At 41.9% G+C, this 20,531-nt stretch overlaps 1 protein-coding gene across 1 annotated transcript in view; it reads left to right on the top strand.

Annotated features, from left to right (window-relative positions):
* The first annotated feature begins 300 nt into the window (after positions 1–300).
* The window catches only part of hsd17b12a (hydroxysteroid (17-beta) dehydrogenase 12a), a 58,559-nt gene continuing 38,328 nt past the window's right edge, over positions 301–20,531 (top strand). Inside the window, exon 1 of the mRNA XM_088996576.1 lies at positions 301–633. Coding sequence (XP_088852702.1) covers positions 456–633 — 178 coding nt within the window. The 5' untranslated portion in view covers positions 301–455. The remainder of the gene's footprint in view (positions 634–20,531) is intronic.

Raw genomic sequence — 20,531 nt, forward strand, 5'->3', positions numbered from 1 at the left:
CTCATAGGGCATACGGTTCCGACCAATAAGATTCACCTTTCATTCATTAAGCGGTGTGAGCACTCCAGCGTGGGTTTCGTAACGCATCCTCAAACCGACAAACCTGTCCGGCCCGCCAGCCATTGGCTCCATTTGCCAGCCTGATTAGGATCCGCCATGCTAACTGAAAAAACAAGCCAATAGGAAGCGAGAAAATGGTTGAGAGGCGGCTCGCGTGGCCAATAAAAGCCAATGTAGGCGGGGCTTGGTCAAATCAGGCTCTGCAAGTGTCGCCGGTGGGCGGGGAGGAAGTGAAGGAGTATGATGCTACAACCCCCTTATAAAGCCACTCTCCCACGTCCTGCCGTGGAAATTAGAAATTAGCCTTACAATTGAGGTCTCTTCACACGGCAACTCGCGCGCACACACACACTTTTGGACCGAATAGCACCGTCATTGCTACTAGCGCCGCCGCCATGACATGGACCGACGCTCAGGACATGCTCCCCGGGGCCGAAACGCTTCTTTTCTGGGTCGGCGCCTTCGCGGTGGCCTCGGTGCTTTTGTGGATCCTCTACCGGCTCTTCTCCGGCTTCAGGGTGTGGGTGTTGGGCAACGGGCAGCTCATTTCACCGCAGCTGGGCAAGTGGGCAGGTGAGTGTGTCTCCCTTTTTTTTCTTCTTTTCTCTTTAACTACTTCCAGTGAAGCCAGGTGTGCGAAAAGTTCACTTGAGGCGCATTCTTTTTTTCGGTTTGAATCGTTCTTCTTGTGATTCATTTTTTGGTGGGTTTTGACGGGGGCTCAATGAAGGTTGTTGCGGTGGTTGCATAACCAACGCAGGTAAGCAATTGATTGCTTAGCAAGATGACGACCATGAGGTTCCATTATGTGTGAATGAGTTTTCACCTACATTTTACGTATCCCATTCGAGTGATTTCCGGCTAGAACGCACCTTTTGATTAACTCCTAGCAAGGCAGCTGCTCTTTTTTTTGTGTGTGGAATGGGTGAGCTACATTTCAATACATTAAATATGTATGTTGTTCATATTGCGTGTTTGGTGGGCATTTTAGCGTGTTTTATGGTATTCGTACAAGGACGATCTCGTCGGAATCTCCCCTGCCAAGGTTTGACCCACTTCTGCATGGGCGAAAATACTGCGCAGTGTGTCAGTAATGCCCCCCCCCAACCCTCAGCCTCCCCTGCACATGTTCTAAGGCACAAAAACCTAATTTGATATGCTCTAAATCAAGGTGCATTAATGAATGGTGCCTTTAGGGATGACTAATGCGCATTATCAACCCATCCACACCCCCTCTTCCATGTCACTGGTGTTGCGCGCACACATACCGGTGCACGTCGATGAGTCATGCACTCGTTCACCGCTTAGTCATCTGATGACCACAAATGAATCGTCATCACACACCCTTTGCAGTCCTTTTGGTGCATTGTGAAATCCAACTGCATTTGAAAGCATCTTCATTAACCATAATGGCATACTTCTTAATAATTAGATTCCCCCCCCCAATTATATCTTTCTTCGGTATGCGAATAGAATCTTTGTGTAACAATTTAAATGGTTTAAATGGATGCAGGAATTACCACTTTAAAATAACTAAAAGGATTAAAAAAAAATGATGACGCAGCAGTTTCACATGTGGACACATAATTGAAATCAGCCAGGGATTTTGTCTCAAGTTGATTCGCTTGCACAATGTGAATAAAATTCGAATGAATCACCGCCTTACATTGTTTTGTAATGAATAAAGTGGATGGCAACCAAACCTGCAGCCGAAAAGTTCTAATTTGAACCCCAAAAAGAAGTCTCTCTTGTGCAGTCCGTTCTTCAAAGTGTGATCTAAACCTGTACATGGATCTTTTCTGAGCCAATTTAGATCGACTGACTTTGTATTTACACTACTTTGAAACTGGTGCCGGAAATGATCTCAGTTTGCAATTGTGAACCATATTTACTCGGACTGGATTGTGTTTCAACTCAACTTCTAATGTTAACCCGCCCAAAATAACTCAATTGGTTTTGCTTGAGAGCTATCACCCAGATCCACTTTAGATTGTACTGACTGTCGAACGTGTACTAAAACCTAAACTGCATTCGGTTTTAAATATCTTCGGATATGGGCAAAAGTAGAACAAAGACACCTTTTTTTTGTATTAAAAGACATTAACATTGTTTCTATCAAACTAACACAGTAAGGGATTAAATGCCATTTGCCTTCACATTGTCATTTACACTATGCATGGTACATCTGGATCCACACCTCTTTTGGATCCCAATCTGATTGATGATTGCCCATCTTGTAGACCACCCGGGGTGATCTCGGGTTTGGTTCTTCAAGTGTCATCCAGATTCACATGACCTTTTATTGACATTGACAAAAGTTGACCAGAATAGGACAAAATCTGATTCTTTAACAAATATGTTTGCGATGTGAACGCAAACGCCATTAAATGAATTTCGAGTCTGACCCAGGTCTCTTTCTGATCCACTTTGTGTTCCCATTGCATATAGTTAATACTATTGCCGGAAGTTATGTCAATTTGGTTTTACAGAGGGATCACCTACATTCTTTTTGCCATGCATTGGATCAATGAAATGGAACTGAATTAGAACTAGATCTTGTTTCTCTGGATCTTGTTTTTTTGCCCACTTCTTGAGCAACTCGTTTTTGCGTAATGGGGATGGTTTGATCTACCTTGACTGAACCAACTCAAAAATTTTTTTTTTTTTTTTTTTTTTTTGTGTTGGATTTCATCACGTGACCCCAAACCTCTTTCTGATCCGGTTTGTGTTCACATTGCCTCATCGAGACCATTGTCATGTCCATCCGGTTTCAGCCGTGTGTCATCACATTCTTCTTAATGAGTCAAGTGGGTGACCAGAATCAATCCTTTTCTGTTCACATTGTCATTTAAACGTGGATCCAGTTCATCTGGATCCTGAAACTTGGTGTTCACTTTCAAGACATGGGGATTCTCTTCTCCCGCTCGCATGTCCTCTCTCACTTTATATACGTAAAATACTACTACTAATAATAATAAATACATTTGATTTCTAAGCGCCTTTCAAAACTCATGGTCACTTGACAGTCACAGGATCAGTTTTTCCGTGGGTGAGCAGCGGCAGCCACACGCGCCAGCGTTCACTCAACCCGGAAGCTAGCTAGCTAATAGCTAGTTAATATCTAGCTATGTAGACAGCTAGCCAGACAGATAGCGGATAGATAGCTAGATAACAAGCTAATTAGTCAGATAGCTAATACACAGCAAATAGCTAGTTAGTTAGATAGCTAATAGACGGCAAATAGATAGCAAGCTAGATAACTAGCTAATTAGTCAGATAGCAAATAGATAGCTAGCTAGCCAGCTAGTTAGTTAGATCGCTAATAGACAGTAAATAAATAGCGAGCTAATTAGTCAGCTAATAGACAGCAAATAGCTAGATAGTAGCATAGGTAAGAGACAGTAAATAGCTAGCTAGCTAGCTAGCTAGCTAGATAGTCAGCTAATCAGTCAGATAGCTAATAGACAGCAAATAGATAATTAACTAGATAGCCAGTTAGTTAGCTAATAGACAGCAATATGCCCATTTGGACAAGTTGTGAGGAGGATTAGTCAATTTAGCAGTTCCTCCCCGTCAGTACAGTTTCCATTAATTAAAATAAATAAATACAAACGCGTCGGGAGTGATTTACAATAATTCGTAATATATATGGGGGGTAGTTACAATTGGTGTGTGTGAGAATGTCGACCCCCTTACAAAAACCACTCCTAGAGAAACCTGTTTCGGAGTCGCCTGGTGAGCACGGCGGGCGGTTGATCCAGACGGAAAAGTGCTTGAAAAAGATTTACTGGCTGCAACGAGCGCTCTCGTCCTCGGCTGGTCGGACCGGAAACCCCAGTCGGGCCTGTCGTTGCGGTAAATGGCGTGATTTTTATTTTTTATTTATTTTTTTTGCCTGTGGAGTGTCGTCGCGCTTAAAGGACAACCGACATCACTTTTTTGTTTCAGAAAAAAATCACAAAAACACTTTATAGCATCTAAAATACCCAAAACATGCAGTATTATATTTTTAGTCAAATGCAAAACACCAATAAAAATGAAAAAATGACTTCAAGTGCCCAAAAACTGCAAAAAAAAAAAAAAAAAACCCGGAAGTGGCCAGTTTCAGAAGGTCCCGCCCCCTTCTTCGTGGTGTTTAATATGCTTTTTTGTACTCATCCAGTTATGAATATGATTCAAATAGTTCTGAAGAGGAAAGCATACATGTTTGCAATCGATTAAAGAATTTATTCCGTGCCATTTTGAGGCAATGGGGGAGGGATGTATCACCAAAAAAGAGCCAAAAAATGGCAACAAAGCTCCATGTATGGAATTAATCAGCCCGTTTCCACAGGCTGATTAATTCTTTACACGGAGCTTTGTCGCCCTCTTCTGCCTCTTTTTGGTGCAACATGAAGTTTTCAGACCAAATAAGTACGGCAAAATGCATTGGCGTGATGGAAGGACTGCTACAATGTGTCCTTTTTTCGGCCAGGAGCGTTCCTTCAGTGACATCACGTACGGACTCGTCACCAACTCAAAAACAAGACTTCCGGAATATTCAGCACGAGTCTTAAAACGTAAAATATAGCTATATGCGGTGGAATCTTTGTAAAATACGCTCAGTAGAAGTCATTTGAAGCCATTTTACAAATTATGGACACAACTTGTCCGCAGACGTCGGTTGTCCTTTAATTGATGGGGGAATCCTTATCGATTTGTGAAAAAGACCACATTAGGAATTCTCAAACTTTTGTCATTTTTAGCCAGTGGTGTACGGGGCATGGGTTGGTTGTCTGAATCCAGACTGGTTTTGGCTGAGAAGTGAAACATTACTGAAATAAACGGGGGGAGACACAATTTTCATAATTTCTTAAAAGGCAAAGAGTCCCCATAATACCCGATCACGATGCATCCCAAAATAATTCATTTCACTGAGTAATGACTGGATTTAATAGGCACAACATGTGAAACCTAGCCGACTCCAGTAAAAGATTTAAAGAGCTTAAAATAGTCAAATGACCCCAAAATAATCAAAGTGCATGTTAAAAATATTTTTGTTCCGATCTACAATTATTTCCATTTAAAATTCATCCTAAAAAAAGCTCAACCAAAGCTAAAATTCAATTTGAAAGAAATACAAAACATATTGATTTATATAGCTTTTAACAGTTGAAGCTGTAACAAAGCACTTAACATGAACAGCTATCATATACAAGAAAATAAAGCAGTCACAAAGATAGTAGAAAGCACCAGGGAATGCAACCAAGATCAACATTATACTCTTCATTACCCTTTTATTTTTTTACATGTGAATTATTTTCTTTCTTTGTAATGACTGGGTTTAATTTACTTCACTTTAAATAAAACCTATTAATGTATTAGACAAGAGTAGGTTTGAATAAGATGTCGACACATTTAACTCATTCACTGCCAGACGTGCAAAAATGTGTCCGTTCCAGTGCCAGGGTTTTTGTCATTGTCACTCAAATTCCAGGACCCACAGAATATTGAGTTTTAGGACTACATAAACATTCAATACGCCATTAGAAACGTTAGACTCTCTTCTTTCATCACAAAAAAAAAAGAATTAATTCCTAAATTATATGGGTCTGGATTTATATGAGCTTGAAATGAGGGCGGCTGTCCAAAATACAATACAATATAATGCAAACATTGGATTGGATATACCTTTATTCGTCTCACAATGGAGACATTTACATTTCACAGCAGCAAACCTATGAAAGGAAAGAAAGAAGTAGAACAACAAACTACAAAAGCTGCTGGAAAGGCAACCACTCTCGCCGTGTCATCTTGAAGTAAAAAAAACAAAAACGTAAGAATCAGTTGATATAGCGCTTTAACAATAGCTGAAGCTGGAACAAAGCACCAACATGGGAAAAAGGGAAATGCTTCCCCATTGTGGTAGGGAAAAAGCATTGCCAGAGGTCTGACCAGCGTTTTATCAGCACCCAAGCATGAAAAAACATGCTGAACAAATACGGGAATGGCGCTCTACATCATATTTTCAATTCCTGACTAAATTCATGAATGGCAGTGAATGAGTTAATTGATTTTTGAGATAATCCACCGCAGATAAAAAAAAATGTAAAACATTTATTTTCAAATATTGGATTTTTAATCTAGTTATTTATTTTCTATTTAGTAATGGTTGAATTAACCATATGCAGTGTCTTAAAGCCCTCCATTTTTTCAAAAGTTCCTGATTTATTTAGCTAGCTATCCAGCTCTTTAGCTAGCTATCTCGCTAGCTAGCTAGCTATTTGCTATCTACCTACCTGACCCGATATCTAGCTATCTGTCTATTGGCTATATAGCTATCTATCTGGCTGGCTGGCTGGCTGTCTCTATCTATCTATCTATCTATCTATCTATCTATCTATCTATCTATCTATCTATCTATCTATCTATCTATCTATCTATCTATCTATCTATCTATCTATCTATCTATCTATCTATCTATCTATCTATCTATCTATCTATCTATCTATCTATCTATCTATCTATCTATCTATCTATCTATCTATCTATCTATCTCTGAATCAGAAAACCTTTATTCGTCCCACAATGGGGAAATTTGCAGTCCACAGCAGCAATTTGAAAGGGGATGGGGTATCTATCTGTAGCTAACTATTGGCTAGCTAGCTAGCTCGCTTTCTATCTATTTGGGTTACTTCCGAGTTGAGTGAACGCTGGCGCGTGTGGCTGCCGCTGCTCAACCACAGAAAAAACTTATCCTGTGACTGTAAAGTGACCTTGAGAGTTTTAAAAGGCGCTTATAAATGAAATGTATTATTATTCTTAAACTACCCCCACACCATTTATCAAAATAAAATGGCAGATTTGAATCACAAAAAACTCAATTGCAATTGTCATTAAAATCTTTTTTGACCTGTTGCAATATGTTGTGCAACAGACCCCCCCCCCCCCACAACCCCCACCCCCGCCCATAAACTCCCAACGTGGTGTCACCCGAATACCGGTGTTGCAAAACCACATTCTCACCACCTCTCTGCATTCATGTGGAAGTCTTTCCATGTAATTTGCCGCGGAACAATGTCAAAAGCTTGCATTCCGCCACGTGCGTCTGTCTTTCAGTCTGTACAATGTGTGATGTCAGCCATGAGAACGCCTATACGTGCGCACATTTCTCGGCGTCTTACAACACAGGCTCGCGGCGACTAAGACGGCGGCGGCAGCGGAAGTGCTGGTCCGACTCGTTTTTCAGCAGCGCTCAGCCCCGTTATGCTGAAATCGGCTTGACGAGACTTTTGAAGAAAAGTTGTGGACATGTTTGTGGCGCCATCTTGAATTTTGATGACAATTGCAATTTTTGGCTGACATGATTAATCCCTTCATGCTCCCTGTAACCTGATAAACATAAGTGGTTACCGCTGTCCCTGAAAGGTTTAAAGGACAACCGACACCATTTTTTTGTTTCCTAACTGACATCAGTAAAACGTTTTATAGCATCTAAAATACCCAAAACACGCAGGCTGATATTTTTAGTCAAATGCAAAACACCAATAAAAATGACTTAAAGTGTCCCAAAACTACTTCAAAATGACCTCGGAGATGGCGAGTTTCAGAAGGTCCCGCCCCCTTGTTTGTGACGTCACGCCAGGACGTCTTCGCCTTGCTCTAGAATCAAAACGATGGCTTCAGATTCAGAGAAGATGCTTTCTTGTGACTCATCCAGTTATGAATATGATTCGAATAGTTCTGAAGAGGAAAGCATAAATGTTTGCAATCGATTAAAGAAGTCCTTCCGTATCAATTCGAGCCCTCAGGACTCCAATGTAGCGTCCCAGAAAATGCACAAGATGGCGCACAAGCTCCGTTGGAAATGGACTGATTTGTCTGCTGGGAATTTGTGTCAACTACTATCAAATAGTAGTCTTGGTGCAACACACCAATCACCATCACGTTATTTATGTGTTTTCCTTCTAATTTTGCCATCAACACGGATCAACATGAACTTTTTAGACCAAACAAAGTACCCAAAATGCATTGTGTGTCGCTTTCTCGGTCAGGGGCGTTCCTTCAGTGACGTGACGTGAGGACTTGTCACCAACTCAAAAACAAGACTTCCTGAATATTCTGCGTGAGTGGAATTAAAAAAAGTGATTTTACAAATTATGGACACAACTTGTGCGGAGGCGTCGGTTGTCCTTTAAATCACAGGTGTCAAACTATTTTTTTTTTGCAACGAGCCACATTGTAGTGATGGTTTCCTCTTGGAGGGGCCGTTATGAATTTGGAGAAGCCATTAGAATGTTTAATCCCCTTTACATATTACATTCAGAACGCACAACAAATTAATGAATAACTAATTTTCAAATATAAAGTCAAGAATAATGACTGTTATTGTGGTTTACATGCAATAATTTGACATTTTGGTTCGGACATTAGCGAGCATTATGGCACTTGATATGCTTGTTTTGCTTTGACGGGCCGGATAAAATGTGGTGGTGGGCCAGATTTGGCCCCCGGACCTTGACTTTGACACCTGTGACGGTAAGATTTTTATTCATAACTTTCCTTTTATTGATCTGGTTTTTCAATCCAATACTCTGATCTGCGACGGAGCGTGTGCGTCCATCATTCATTTTAATCAACCATTATTTGTCGGCCATCTTGTTTGCTTGCTGGTTTATGAAAATAAAGATTTTGATTAACAGTACAGTGATACCTCAGCATACGAACTTAATTGGTTCCCAGAAAGTGTTTGTAAGGTGAAAAGTTCGTCTTCCAAACATTTATTTCCCATAAGAAACCATTAAAAATGAGAATAATCCGTTCCCAGGTCCCCATAAAACAGAATTTTCGACTAAATAAGCCTTAAAACGACACAAAATATACCATATTTTATGTATAACAAATGTGCTATTGTATTGTAATGAAAGAAAAAAAGTCATTTTATTTACTTTTGTGATGGTCGTTGATGTAGTTGCCTCTTGATGATATCCGAGTGAAGATGCCGCGCTTTCTCAGCGATAATACCCTCACTCACACTGTCCCCTGCTAGCTGCTTTTCATTAATCACATTCAACAGAAGTTTTTCAACTTCTTTTATTGCCTGAGACCGTTGCTTAGACAACACGGAAACACCCTGAACCACACGTAGCAATGGTCGACTTAGCATACTGGGACGCTAAGTCACACAAACGCACACCTCGTTCGTTGTTTTCGATGATCTCCTTCTTCTGCTCGACCGTAATTTTCTTTTGTGTCTCCCTCGGTTTAACACTCGCCTGTGGTGGGGTGTTTTTCAGTCCCATAATAGCAAAAGTAATCCACTCGATAACAGACCGCGTTTGCAGTAGTGCACTAATAGAAAGTGGGTGTGGAAAACTAGTCCACCAGCCACTGTAGCGTTGTGTGGTTTGGTCCATCCGCCGAAAACTAGTTCGTCAGCCAAGACTATATGCACGCGAGTTTATTGTTCGTGAGGCGCAAAGTTCGTTAGCTAAAACGTTCATAAACGGATGTATCACTGTATTTCTAACATAAAATAACAATATGTTGTCTTTTTGTTTAAAAGCCCATACTCAGATAAGTTTTTTCGGGAAGAAAAAAAACAAGAAAGCACCTGCTAAGGAGATGTACAATGCCATCTTGATTCGCACTGCATTGAGCAGCAGGGATTTTCCCTGGTCTTCCCTTTTTATTTTTGTAAGAGAAGGCGACTCTTAGTGGTAGGATTGAGTATGTGCAGGCAGCGCCAGTCGAGGCGGCTTCCCCCATTCACTTCTTCCATCGACTCGCTGCACAAAAGATGTCAAAATATGTGTGCGCATAGAGGTTTCATCCTAAATCAAATTTAAAACAATCAATTTGATTCGTAGAAAAAAAAACGTTGCTAAATTCTGACTTGTTGCTATGGAAAAGGCGCCGACCGTCCCTTCTCGTATCCCGATTGAGAGAATGGCGGCGTTATATAAGAGCCGTGAAGCTCCATTCATGTATTTGAAGGCAAATGTGCATGTGCTCATCAATGATGCGTTCATGAATGTCTTCATCCTTGTGAATGTGCTTGCTTTAACTGTGCGTGTGGGCGTAAGGGGGGAGGGGTGAGAACACCGCTGTTCATGTGGCGAACACGCTCAGTGACACGTGCTGCAGCTAGGGATGCTGGGTAAAAAAAAAAAAGATGCTGGCGCTTCTCTTTCAACTGCCTCAGCAACACGCGCAAAGCAGGAGTGGGTGGGGCGTGGGTGTTGAGTCCGTATCGCTTCAGTATCTTTTCATTCATTTTTTTCCCCCCTAGCTTCTCCACGTTGTTTCGGTCTTATTCGTTGTCGTTTTTCATTTGGTCATATCATTCCCTTTTTTCCCCCACCTTTTTGTGATGCACCAAAATGAATTGAGAGAAAAATCATAGATAGTTGCCATCTCAAAACCCACCTATTTAAAATTGCATTTTCTGTGTAGCTCTTTCTCTTAATTCTCTTCATAATTTGTATTTTATTTATTGTATTCTATTTGTGATTGTATTTTATTTATTATAGTACTGATGCTTGTCTGTGACTGTAAAGTGTACTTGAGAGCTTTGAAAGGTGCTTAAAGGACAAACCGACGTCACTTTTTTGTTTACTAACTGACATCAGAAAAACATTTTATAGCATCTAAAATACCCAAAACACGCAGTATGATATTTTTAGTCAAATGCAAAACACCAATAAAAATGACTTAGTATCTAAAAAGTACTTCAATTTGAAACCGGTGAAGTGAAAAAAACAATGCCAGAGGTCTGGCCATCGCTTTATCAGCATCTAAGCATGAAATACCAAAACCCGAACAAATTCGGGAATAGCATTCAATGTCATATTTTTAATTCCTGAATAAATTTGTGAATGGCAGTGAATGAGTTAACATAATCCCTTTGAATACAGGTGTATAATATAGTATTAATAATATGAATTATTAATTTTTTACTCATTCACTGTCATTTCCGAATTTATTCTGGAATTAAGAATATGACGTGGAGCGCCATTCTCGAATTTGTTCGGGTTCTTGGTTTTTCTTGCTGCGGGTGCTGATAAAGCACTGGTCAAACCTTTGGCTATGTTTTTTCCCTTCCACGAGGGGGCAGCATTTGCCTTTTATTTCAAGCTCAGCTAACTCCAGTCCTACATAACTTAGACTCTCTTCTTTCATCAGAAAAAAAGAGAGTTAATTCTGAAGGTTTCTTACGCCGCTTTGAATGTTTATGTAGTCCTAAAACTCAATATTCTGTGGGTTCTGGAATTTGAGCGACAATGACAAACACCCTGGCACTGGAGTAGACACATTTTTGCAAATCGCCTGGCAGTGAATGAGTTAATGATAAATCATCACTAACCTTGTGCCTTCGTGCTTTTCTAGTGAGACTAAGAAACTATTTTCAACAAAAAATAGTGAGAACATTACTCTTTCCTCCATTTGCTTAACAGTGTCTGTTTACAGTGAGACCTCAACTTACGAACTTAATTGGTTCCCAGACAGAGTGTGTAAGGCGAAAAGTGTGTATCTAAAAAAAAAAAAAAAAAAAAAATCCCATAGGAAACCATTAAAATAGGAATAATCCGTTTCCATAAAATATACTTTTCAACTAAATAAGCCTTAAAACTACACACAACATCCCTTATTCTATGTATAATAAATGTGCTATTGTATTGTAATGAAAGAAATACACTGCATTGTATCATAAAGTCACTTTATTTACATTTGTGATGGTCATTTATGGCTTGATGGAATGGCGTTGGAGGTCGAAGGTCAAAGGGAATTGCTGTTTGGAAAGAGAGGCGCATTACATGAGGACTGTAATTAAAGAAATAAACTGTGCTGTAAAAGAAAGTTTTATTTACCTTTTTGATGGAACGTCGATGGCTTATGGAAGGAGAGTCACCTTCCATAAGGACTGTTGGTAACTTAACCTCTGGTGCTGTTCGGTCGTGTGCTTCCGCCGAAGATCACTCCGCCAGCCGTGGTGGGTGTGTATTATGAAAATAGTGCTTATTATAAGGTTTAATTTTTAGAAATTTGATGTTTGTAAGACGAAAAGTTAAGGTGTTTGTAAGTTGAGGTCTCACTGTCCTATCATGAATCTAAGTACTACCAGCCAATCAATGACGGCATTGTCGCCGTCTGGTATAGTGACCTTTTCCCCCCTTTTCATGTCGCTTGCATTCCAAATAATTATCTTAATTAGCTCAAACACTTTGTACTTCATCAACATTGCGTCATGCTTTATTTCTGGTGGTTGCGCAACTGTTTAGGATTAAACCCGTTGTTGCGAAGATTTTATTTTGAACTAAAAAGTACAGGTGAATTTGTAAGGGTGGAATTAAGACCTCAAATCGCAAATGTTATGGCTAAATATTGCGTGTTTGTTCACTCCTAAATTTTGCCTTATTGACGTCAAACATCAGAAAATGTGTGCAGAAAAAAATACCAGAATAGTGCAGATTTCGAAACTTTTTTAAAACCCATTTTTAAGCAATAGGGATAGAAATAACCCATACAATCATTTAATGTAAATGTATATATTTATTTACTTATTTACTTTATTTCTTTATTTTTCTATTTAATTATTTATCTAATTATTCATCTATTTTTAATCAAATACTTCATTATTTATTTATCTGTTTATTAACCATGTACATGTTTGTTTATTTATCTGTAATTATCCATCTACATATTTATTTATATATGTATTTATTGATTTATCCAATTATATATTTAATTGTATGTGTCTATTTAATTATTCGTCTAATTATGTAATTAATTTTTTTGTATATTTATCTGTTTATTTACCCATCTACATATTTATGTATTTATAATACATTTCATTTATAAGCGCCTTTCAAAACTCTCAAGGACACTTTACAGGCATTTCTTTCATTACTTATTTGTCTATTTAATTATCTAATTATTCATCTAATTATTCAATCAATCACTTAATTATTTGTTTATTTGTCTTTTTATCCATGTACATATTTATTTATGTATTTATTTAATTCTATATTTAATTATGTATTTGTCTATTTAATTATTTACCTAATTATTCATAAAATTACGTAATTAATGTTATAGCTTTATGTTTGTGTTTATTTATTTAGTTATTTATTTGTTTATTTATTTAAAAACTAGTCAGGGACACTCTGCTATCACCGTGACCTTTCTGACCCCTCATGAGTCAGATTAATTAATTTTTTTGCGAAACCTGACAAATTTAAAGGACAACCGACTTCTCCGGACAAGTTGTGTCCATAATTTGTAAAATGGCTTCAAATGACTTCTACTGAGCGTATTTTACAAAGATTCCACAGCATTAGCTATATTTTACGTTTTAAGACTCGCGCTGAATATTCCGGAAGTCTTGTTTTTGAGTTGGTGACGAGTCTGTACGTGACGTCACTGAAGGAACGCCCCTGACCGAAAAAAGGCACATTGTAGCAGTCCTTCATCACGTCAATGTATTTTGCTGTACTGTTTGTCTGACAACCTTGATGTTGTCAGTCACGCAGTAGATAGCTGTGCGAGTGTGTGACATGCTGGCTGGTTAAAATTGTAGTACGCGTTGCTGGCTGCTTGTGCGTTACAGTGCCAGGCGTAGAATTAAAAAAAAAAAAGCGTCTGCCGTCGTGGTCGTAAGTACCGGTGGTCGTAACTCGGATGTTAACTGTATAATATATATTATACCTCATATCTTGCAAAATGGTGGATTGGAAGCCCGAATTGTGTCCTAAAACCTCCAAGTTGTGACACAGAATCACTTCAACTAGTTGAAAGAAATGATTTACTTTTGTTGTCATTTTTCTCTCTCCAAACAAAGGTGGATGATATTTATTTATGTATTTATTTATTTTATTTATTTATTAGATTTTTTTTTCCTCCCTCCCAAAGCTATTTTTCGCACGATCTAAATATAGATGCTGGATCTATCTTAGTTGGCTCTGAAGTACAAGTCCTCAAGCCTCCCTCCTTTGCCATCAAACTTTATTTTTGTCGACTTTTATATTACCCATGTGACTTTCTCCCTTGCTATTTTAAGAAATATACGTGTGTGTGTGTGTGTGTGTGTGTGTGTGTGTGTGTGTGTGTGTGTGTGTGTGTGTGTGTGTGTGTGTGTGTGTGTGTGTGTGTGTGTGTGTGTGTGTGTGTGTGTGTGTGTGTGTGTGTGTGTGTGTGTGTGTGTGTGTGTGTGTGTGTTTGTACGGCTATACTTGTGAGGTCCACAATGATTTTATACCATACGTAGTGAGGACATTTTTGACTTGTGAGGACCGTTAGGTCGGTCCTCACAAGTTTTTCATTGAAAAGGCTTCTAGAAGGTCTAATATGCATCTCTCAAAGCTGCTCACCGTCAGAATAACTTAGCCTGTGACTGTAAAGTGTCCTTGAGAGTTTTGAAAGGTGCTCATAACTTAAATATATTTTTATGATTATTTTCAGGGAGGTCCTCACAAACGCATCAACATTCATTTTGTGTGTGTATTTTTATTTCACTTGGATACACACACTTTGGACTCTCTACCGCCATCTTTTGGATTTTTAGATATTTATGTTCCAGCAAAATTCAAACTGGAGAAAACAGTCTCATGGGGTTATTAGAAAGTAAAACTGATTCATTTTCATTACATGTAATATTTGTCTAAGTTTAATTAATTTTTTAACAAAACATAATGTTCTGAAATAGAAGTCGTTTTGTGAACCCAACATTGGAATATGGCCTCAGACCCATCCAAAATTATACCTTAAGTCAAACCACTGAAAAAAATACATTGAATGAACAGGTTTAAAAAATTAGATAGAGTGGAGAAATTTACATTTGCTTCATGTTCATTCCATGAATGACATACTGAGCAAAGTTTATGTTGTCATTTTATAACTCCACATTTGTAATTAGAAGTGTACATTTCTAACAGTAAGGTAAGACCTATGTGAGTATTTTACTGGGTTTTATATTCTGATGTATGAGTGATGGAACTATTATTTACCCTTATATTTAGGGCATCAGTCTCATCTTTTGCAAAATACATACAAGGACAGAGGTGGCAGAATAAATGTGTACTCAACTGTCTTGTTACTTTTAAAAAACATCACAGAAAAAAGGGGCACTTGAGTAAAAGTAAATACATACATCGTGAAAGAAGCACAAGGACTGAGTCATTGGTAAGTAACTTCTTGTTTGTATTCAAATTAGCACATTAAACAGAAATAGTAAAGTGATATTCTATTTCAAAAGTTGTCCCTGGGTGCGAGTGCGGATGGACCTTAAAGCAATAAGTTAAATAAATAAATAAATAAATAAATAAATAAATGGATGTGTGGGGCGTGTGGGTCGATGGATGATGAATGAATGAAGTGACAGCTGTAAGCATATTTACACCCTTTGGCGGTCCCAATGATGATCATGTAGTTCTCTTGGTCAACAAGATTGGGGCCAGAGTTGAGGGAGCATTTGCTGACATGTTCAGTTGGGTCTTCTGCGGGTTAAAAAAATATATATAAGCGAGAAAGTTGTGATGAGATTAACATGATAAATAGCACAATACGTAATAATACGTTTCAAAATTGTACAGATGACGGCTGAAGAAACCTCATCGATGGACCACTCCTGTACGACAGAGCTTACATAGACGTAATAATACGTAATAAGTAAAGTGGTTAACCACCTCTCCCAGAACACACAATAATATATTTTGGCTGTTAAAAGAATAATTTGCACGTTTCAAGCAGCATGTGTGTGTGGTACTTGTCGAGCCATTCAAAATGAAATAAAGACTTACCTTCAAGATAAGCAAGAGGGCCTCACCTGCATTTCCCAGCTTCTGCAAAGGTGCAACAGCTGATGGTAACAACCCTGGCAAAAACAGCATATTCAGATGTTGGGGGAGGGGAAGAAAAACTATTTGAACTATATCATGTTAGTCCTACATAAGCATGATTTGTGCCAAACAGCAATACAGACCATTACTGGATGAACTGCATTTTTTTATCAAGACATTACGACTTTCTTATGACAGTACAGTATATATAACCCGACTGCACTCAAATAAATACTGATATATTTATTCACAATGAATGTCTTTTGTGGTGGTTTTAAATTGATTTAGCAGTTTTCATAAGCTAGAGTGCCTGACAAAAGTCTTGCTGCTTATCCAAGTTGTAGGAACAACAAATAAGAACTTGACTTGGAGTTCATCAATTGGAATCACAAATGGCTTATATGAAAGGCAATGCACATTATATCAAAATAAAGTTTTGGACAGAAAGGTCAGATTTTGCTTGGACAAAAGTCTTGTCGCATACAAAAATAATGTAGAAATTATACATATATTTCATTTTGAATACACAAATATGCTACAATAACGTCAGAACATAAAGTCTTGATGCATTAGAAAAAGAATTCATATTGTGTATGGCTCTTGTGAGCTTGGAGGACTGCATACATACGTCTCGGCAAGGACTCAATTAATTTATTGATGAAGTCATCTGGAATGGCAAACAAAACAGTCTTGCAGGACTCCCAGAGTTCATCAAGATTCTTCGGTTTCATCTTCCAAGCTTTCTTCATCTTACCCCAGACATGTTCAATAACATTCATGTCTGGTGACTGGGCTGGCCAATCCTGGAGCACCTTGACCTTCTTCGCTTTCAGGAACTTTGATGTGGATGAGAAGGAGCACTGTTGCAGAATTTGCCCTCTCTTGCAGTTTGGAATGTAACGAGCAGCAAGAATTTCTTGATTCTTCATGCACACCCCCATACTGGATGTAACCCCAAACCATGATTTTTCCTCCACCAAACGACTGTTTTCTAGGTGAATCTTGGATCTAAAGAGTTTGATGTTTCTCTTTATTTGTAAGTAGGTTCGTTGTGAGATCTCCCAGGCAGGTGACATGCAGAGATTGATCATGGCGTGGAGTCGAGCAAGTCGTGCTGTCAAACTCTGTGCGATGCTGAGCAGGTGTCTGCGAGCTGCATGTGTCTGGGTCTGAGAATGTTCTTCTTCTTGTTGCCAGTCAGCGAGTTTAGTGGCAGGGCAGCCTCGGCACAGTTCGGGATGAAGCGGCGGTAGAAGTTTACCATCCCGAGGAATTGTTGTAATTGGGTTACCGTCTCGGGTGTGGGAAAGTCACGGATAGCCTGCACCTTGCCAGGTAGAGGACGTACTCCTTTGCCATCGACTAGGTGGCCGAGGAACTTGATCTTGGGTTGCCCAGAAACGCACTTGTCGGAGTTGACGACCAGGCCGTGCTCGTCCAGACGCTTGAAGACCGTTTTCAGGTGCTGCAGGTGCTCCTCTTGGGAGTCGCTGGCGATGAGGATGTCGTCGATGTAGGCACAGCAGAAGTCAAGACCGCGGAGGACAGAGTCGATGAAGCATTGAAAAGTCTGAGAGGCGTTCCGGAGGCCGAATGGCATGGGCAAGAACTCCAACGAGCCAAATGGGGTGGTGACGGCCGTCTTCGACACATCCTCTTTCGCGACAGGGATGTGGTGGTAGGCTCTTACCAGATCGACGGTGGAGAACACTGTTTGTCCGTGGAGGAAGGACACGCAGTCGTGGATGTGAGGAAGAGGGTAGCGGTCAGGAACTGTGACGAAATTCAGCGCACGGTAGTCACCGCGGGGACGCCAGTCGCCCACCTTCGCCATGGGGACCATGTGCAGCGGGGAGGCCCATTTACTGTCCGATGGACGGATAATACCGAGCTGAAGCATGTGGTTGAATTCGGCTTCAGCAATCCGTTGTTTCACTGGGGCAAGGCGGCGAAAGCGTTGAAACTTCGCGGGACCAGCGGTCACCATGTGGTGAACAATGACGGGGGCAGGTAGGGTCGTCCGACTGGTGTTGGTTAGGTCGGTTGCGGCTTGGGCTGCACTCTCGAATGGTGATTACGGCAGCGTTCTCGACTGTGGCTGTATTCCCGGATTTCGGTTCGCAGGGCACGCATCTCGTCGATGAGCAGTTGGAGAGCATCAGTCGAGGGCCCTGGCATCGGAGGAAGCTGCATGGCAGAAACGGTAGGCTGCCGCGCGTACGCCTCTGCAACTTTGTCGGCGAGGGCGACCAACTCCTGCAAGGTGGAGTCAGGTGATGTTGTTGCCAGGACTGCTTGGATCATCGGGGGCAGCTTCTCTATGAAGATGTTCCGCAGGAAAAAACGAGCCGGATGCGCTCAGAAGAGCCGTTAGGAGGTGAGCCGTTCTGGGAGGTGCACACGTCTGCCGCTCCGGGTCGTTCGGCCACACGGAAAGGCCAGGTACAAAGAAGGTCGATCACCAGACATGGGGGGCATTGTTGGGAAGGTGGTCGACGTCGATGTTCGAGAGCACGGGGCAACGTGTGCTCTCCGACTGCCGGTTTGAGTCAGTCGATGGAGACTGTATCCTCGCGGCCGTTGATTTGAATCCAGAACGTCTTCTCACCACGGGAGAGGACGGAATACGGGCCAACGTAAGGGGGCTGGAGGGGCTTGCGCACCCGATCACACCGCATGAAGACATGCGTACATGTCTGGAGTGCGGGATCCACCTGCGTCGGTCGGTACGATGTTCGCGGCGGCCAGGGCCGCAGAGCCAGCGCAAACTGCCGGAGGCGGGTGAGCAGATCATTGACGTCGATAGTCGTTGCGTCGGTCAGGTTGAGCAGCTCACCAGGCAGTTGTAAACTGGCGCCATATACCAGCTCCGCTGGAGTCGAGTTGATGTCGGGTTTTAGCGTGGAGCGGATGCCCAGCAACACTGGAGGCAGGTTATCCACCCAGTGTTCGGCATTGTCGGAAGACATCAGGGAGGCCTTCAGTTGGTGATGGAAGCGCTCAACCATGCCGTTCGCAGCTGGGTGGTAGGCCGTCGTCCGGTGTCGTTCACATCCCAGAAACTTGCACAGCTTGCCAAATAGTGCAGACTCGAACTGGGCTCCACGATCGGTGGTGATGGACTTCAGTGATCCAAAGCGGGCGACCCAGTGTTGGAGGAAGGCACCGACAACAGCTTCGAACCCACAGTCGGACAAGGGAAGGGCTTTGCACCATCGGGTGAAACGGTCAATGCAAGTCAACAAGTACCGGAAGCCACGGGAGGGGGGAAGGAGTCCGACAAGATCTATGTGGACTTGACTGAACCGGCCGTTCGGCGTGTCAAAAATTCCCACGGGTGACTTCGTATGGCGCTGGTCCTTTGAGCGTTGGCATCGTAGACAGCCGCGCACCCAGTCTCGCGCATCCCTCTGCAGTCCTTTCCAGGAAAACCTTTTCGCCAGCAACTTGGTCGTACCACAAATTCCAGGATGAGAGAGACTGTGCAGAGAGTTGAACACCTTTCGCCGGAAGGAGTCTGGAACCAGTGGTCGAGGGACGCCGTCGGACTGGACGTACAGGATTGTGCAGCCAGAGTTAGGGAGAGGGACAGCGATGATGTTGGGGTCGTTGGCATGGTCGGTCAGACCTTCTCGTACCTGGGCTGCTGCCATCTCGTCGTAGTCAAGACCGTCTGGGAACTGGATCTCGTTGATCTCAACCCAAGAAAGGGCATCTGCGACCTCGTTTTGAGCCCCCTGGACGTGGCGAAACTCAAGGTCAAATTGCGAGAGGTAGTCCAAGTGCCAAACTTCTCGCTCCAGGTACTTCGTCGATGCCGAGGGGATGGCGGAAGGAGTGGCTTGTGGTCGGTAAAGATGATGACACGGCCACCCTCGATGAAGTGCCGGAAGTGCTTCACGCTAAGGTAGACGCCAAGAAGTTCCCGGCCAAAGGTGGAGTACCGGCGTTCGGCCGGCTGGAGGGCCTTGGACAAGAAGGCGATGGGTCGAGAGTCACCATTAAAGCCGTCGTGGAGAACCGCACCGATTGCAACCGTGGAGGCGTCAACCATGAGAGACAACTGACCATCGGGGCTTGGGTGAGCTAGGAGTGTTGCATAGGAAACGAGATCCTTCAGCCGTTGAAAAGCCTTTAATTGCTCGGAGAGGTCGACAGCAATGTTCTTCTTCTTGTTGCCAGTCAGCGAGTTTAGTGGCAGGGCAGCCTCGGCACAGTTCGGGATGAAGCGGCGGTAGAAGTTTACCATCCCGAGGAATCGTTGTAATTGGGTTACCGTCTCGGGTGTGGGAAAGTCACGGATAGCCTGCACCTTGCCAACTAGAGGGCCTACTCCTTTGCCATCGACTAGGTGGCCAAGGAACTTGATCATGGGTTGCCCAGAAACACACTTGTCGGAGTTGACAACCAGGCCGTGCTCGTCCAGACGCTTGAAGATCATTTCCAGGTGCTGCAGGTGCTCCTCTTGGGAGTCGCTGGCGATGAGGATGTCGTCGATGTAGGCACAGCAGAAGGCCGGAGGCCAAATGGCATGCGCAGGAACTCAAACGAGCCAAATGGGGTAGTGACGGCCGTCTTCGACACATCCACTTTCGCGACAGGGATCTGGTGGTAGGCTCTTACCAGATCGACGGTGGAGAACACTGTTTGTCCGTG

Source organism: Hippocampus bargibanti, linkage group LG05, assembly GCF_051943395.1.
Source record: "Hippocampus bargibanti isolate YZ-2025 linkage group LG05, ASM5194339v1, whole genome shotgun sequence".
Taxonomy (NCBI): Eukaryota; Metazoa; Chordata; class Actinopteri; order Syngnathiformes; family Syngnathidae; genus Hippocampus; species Hippocampus bargibanti.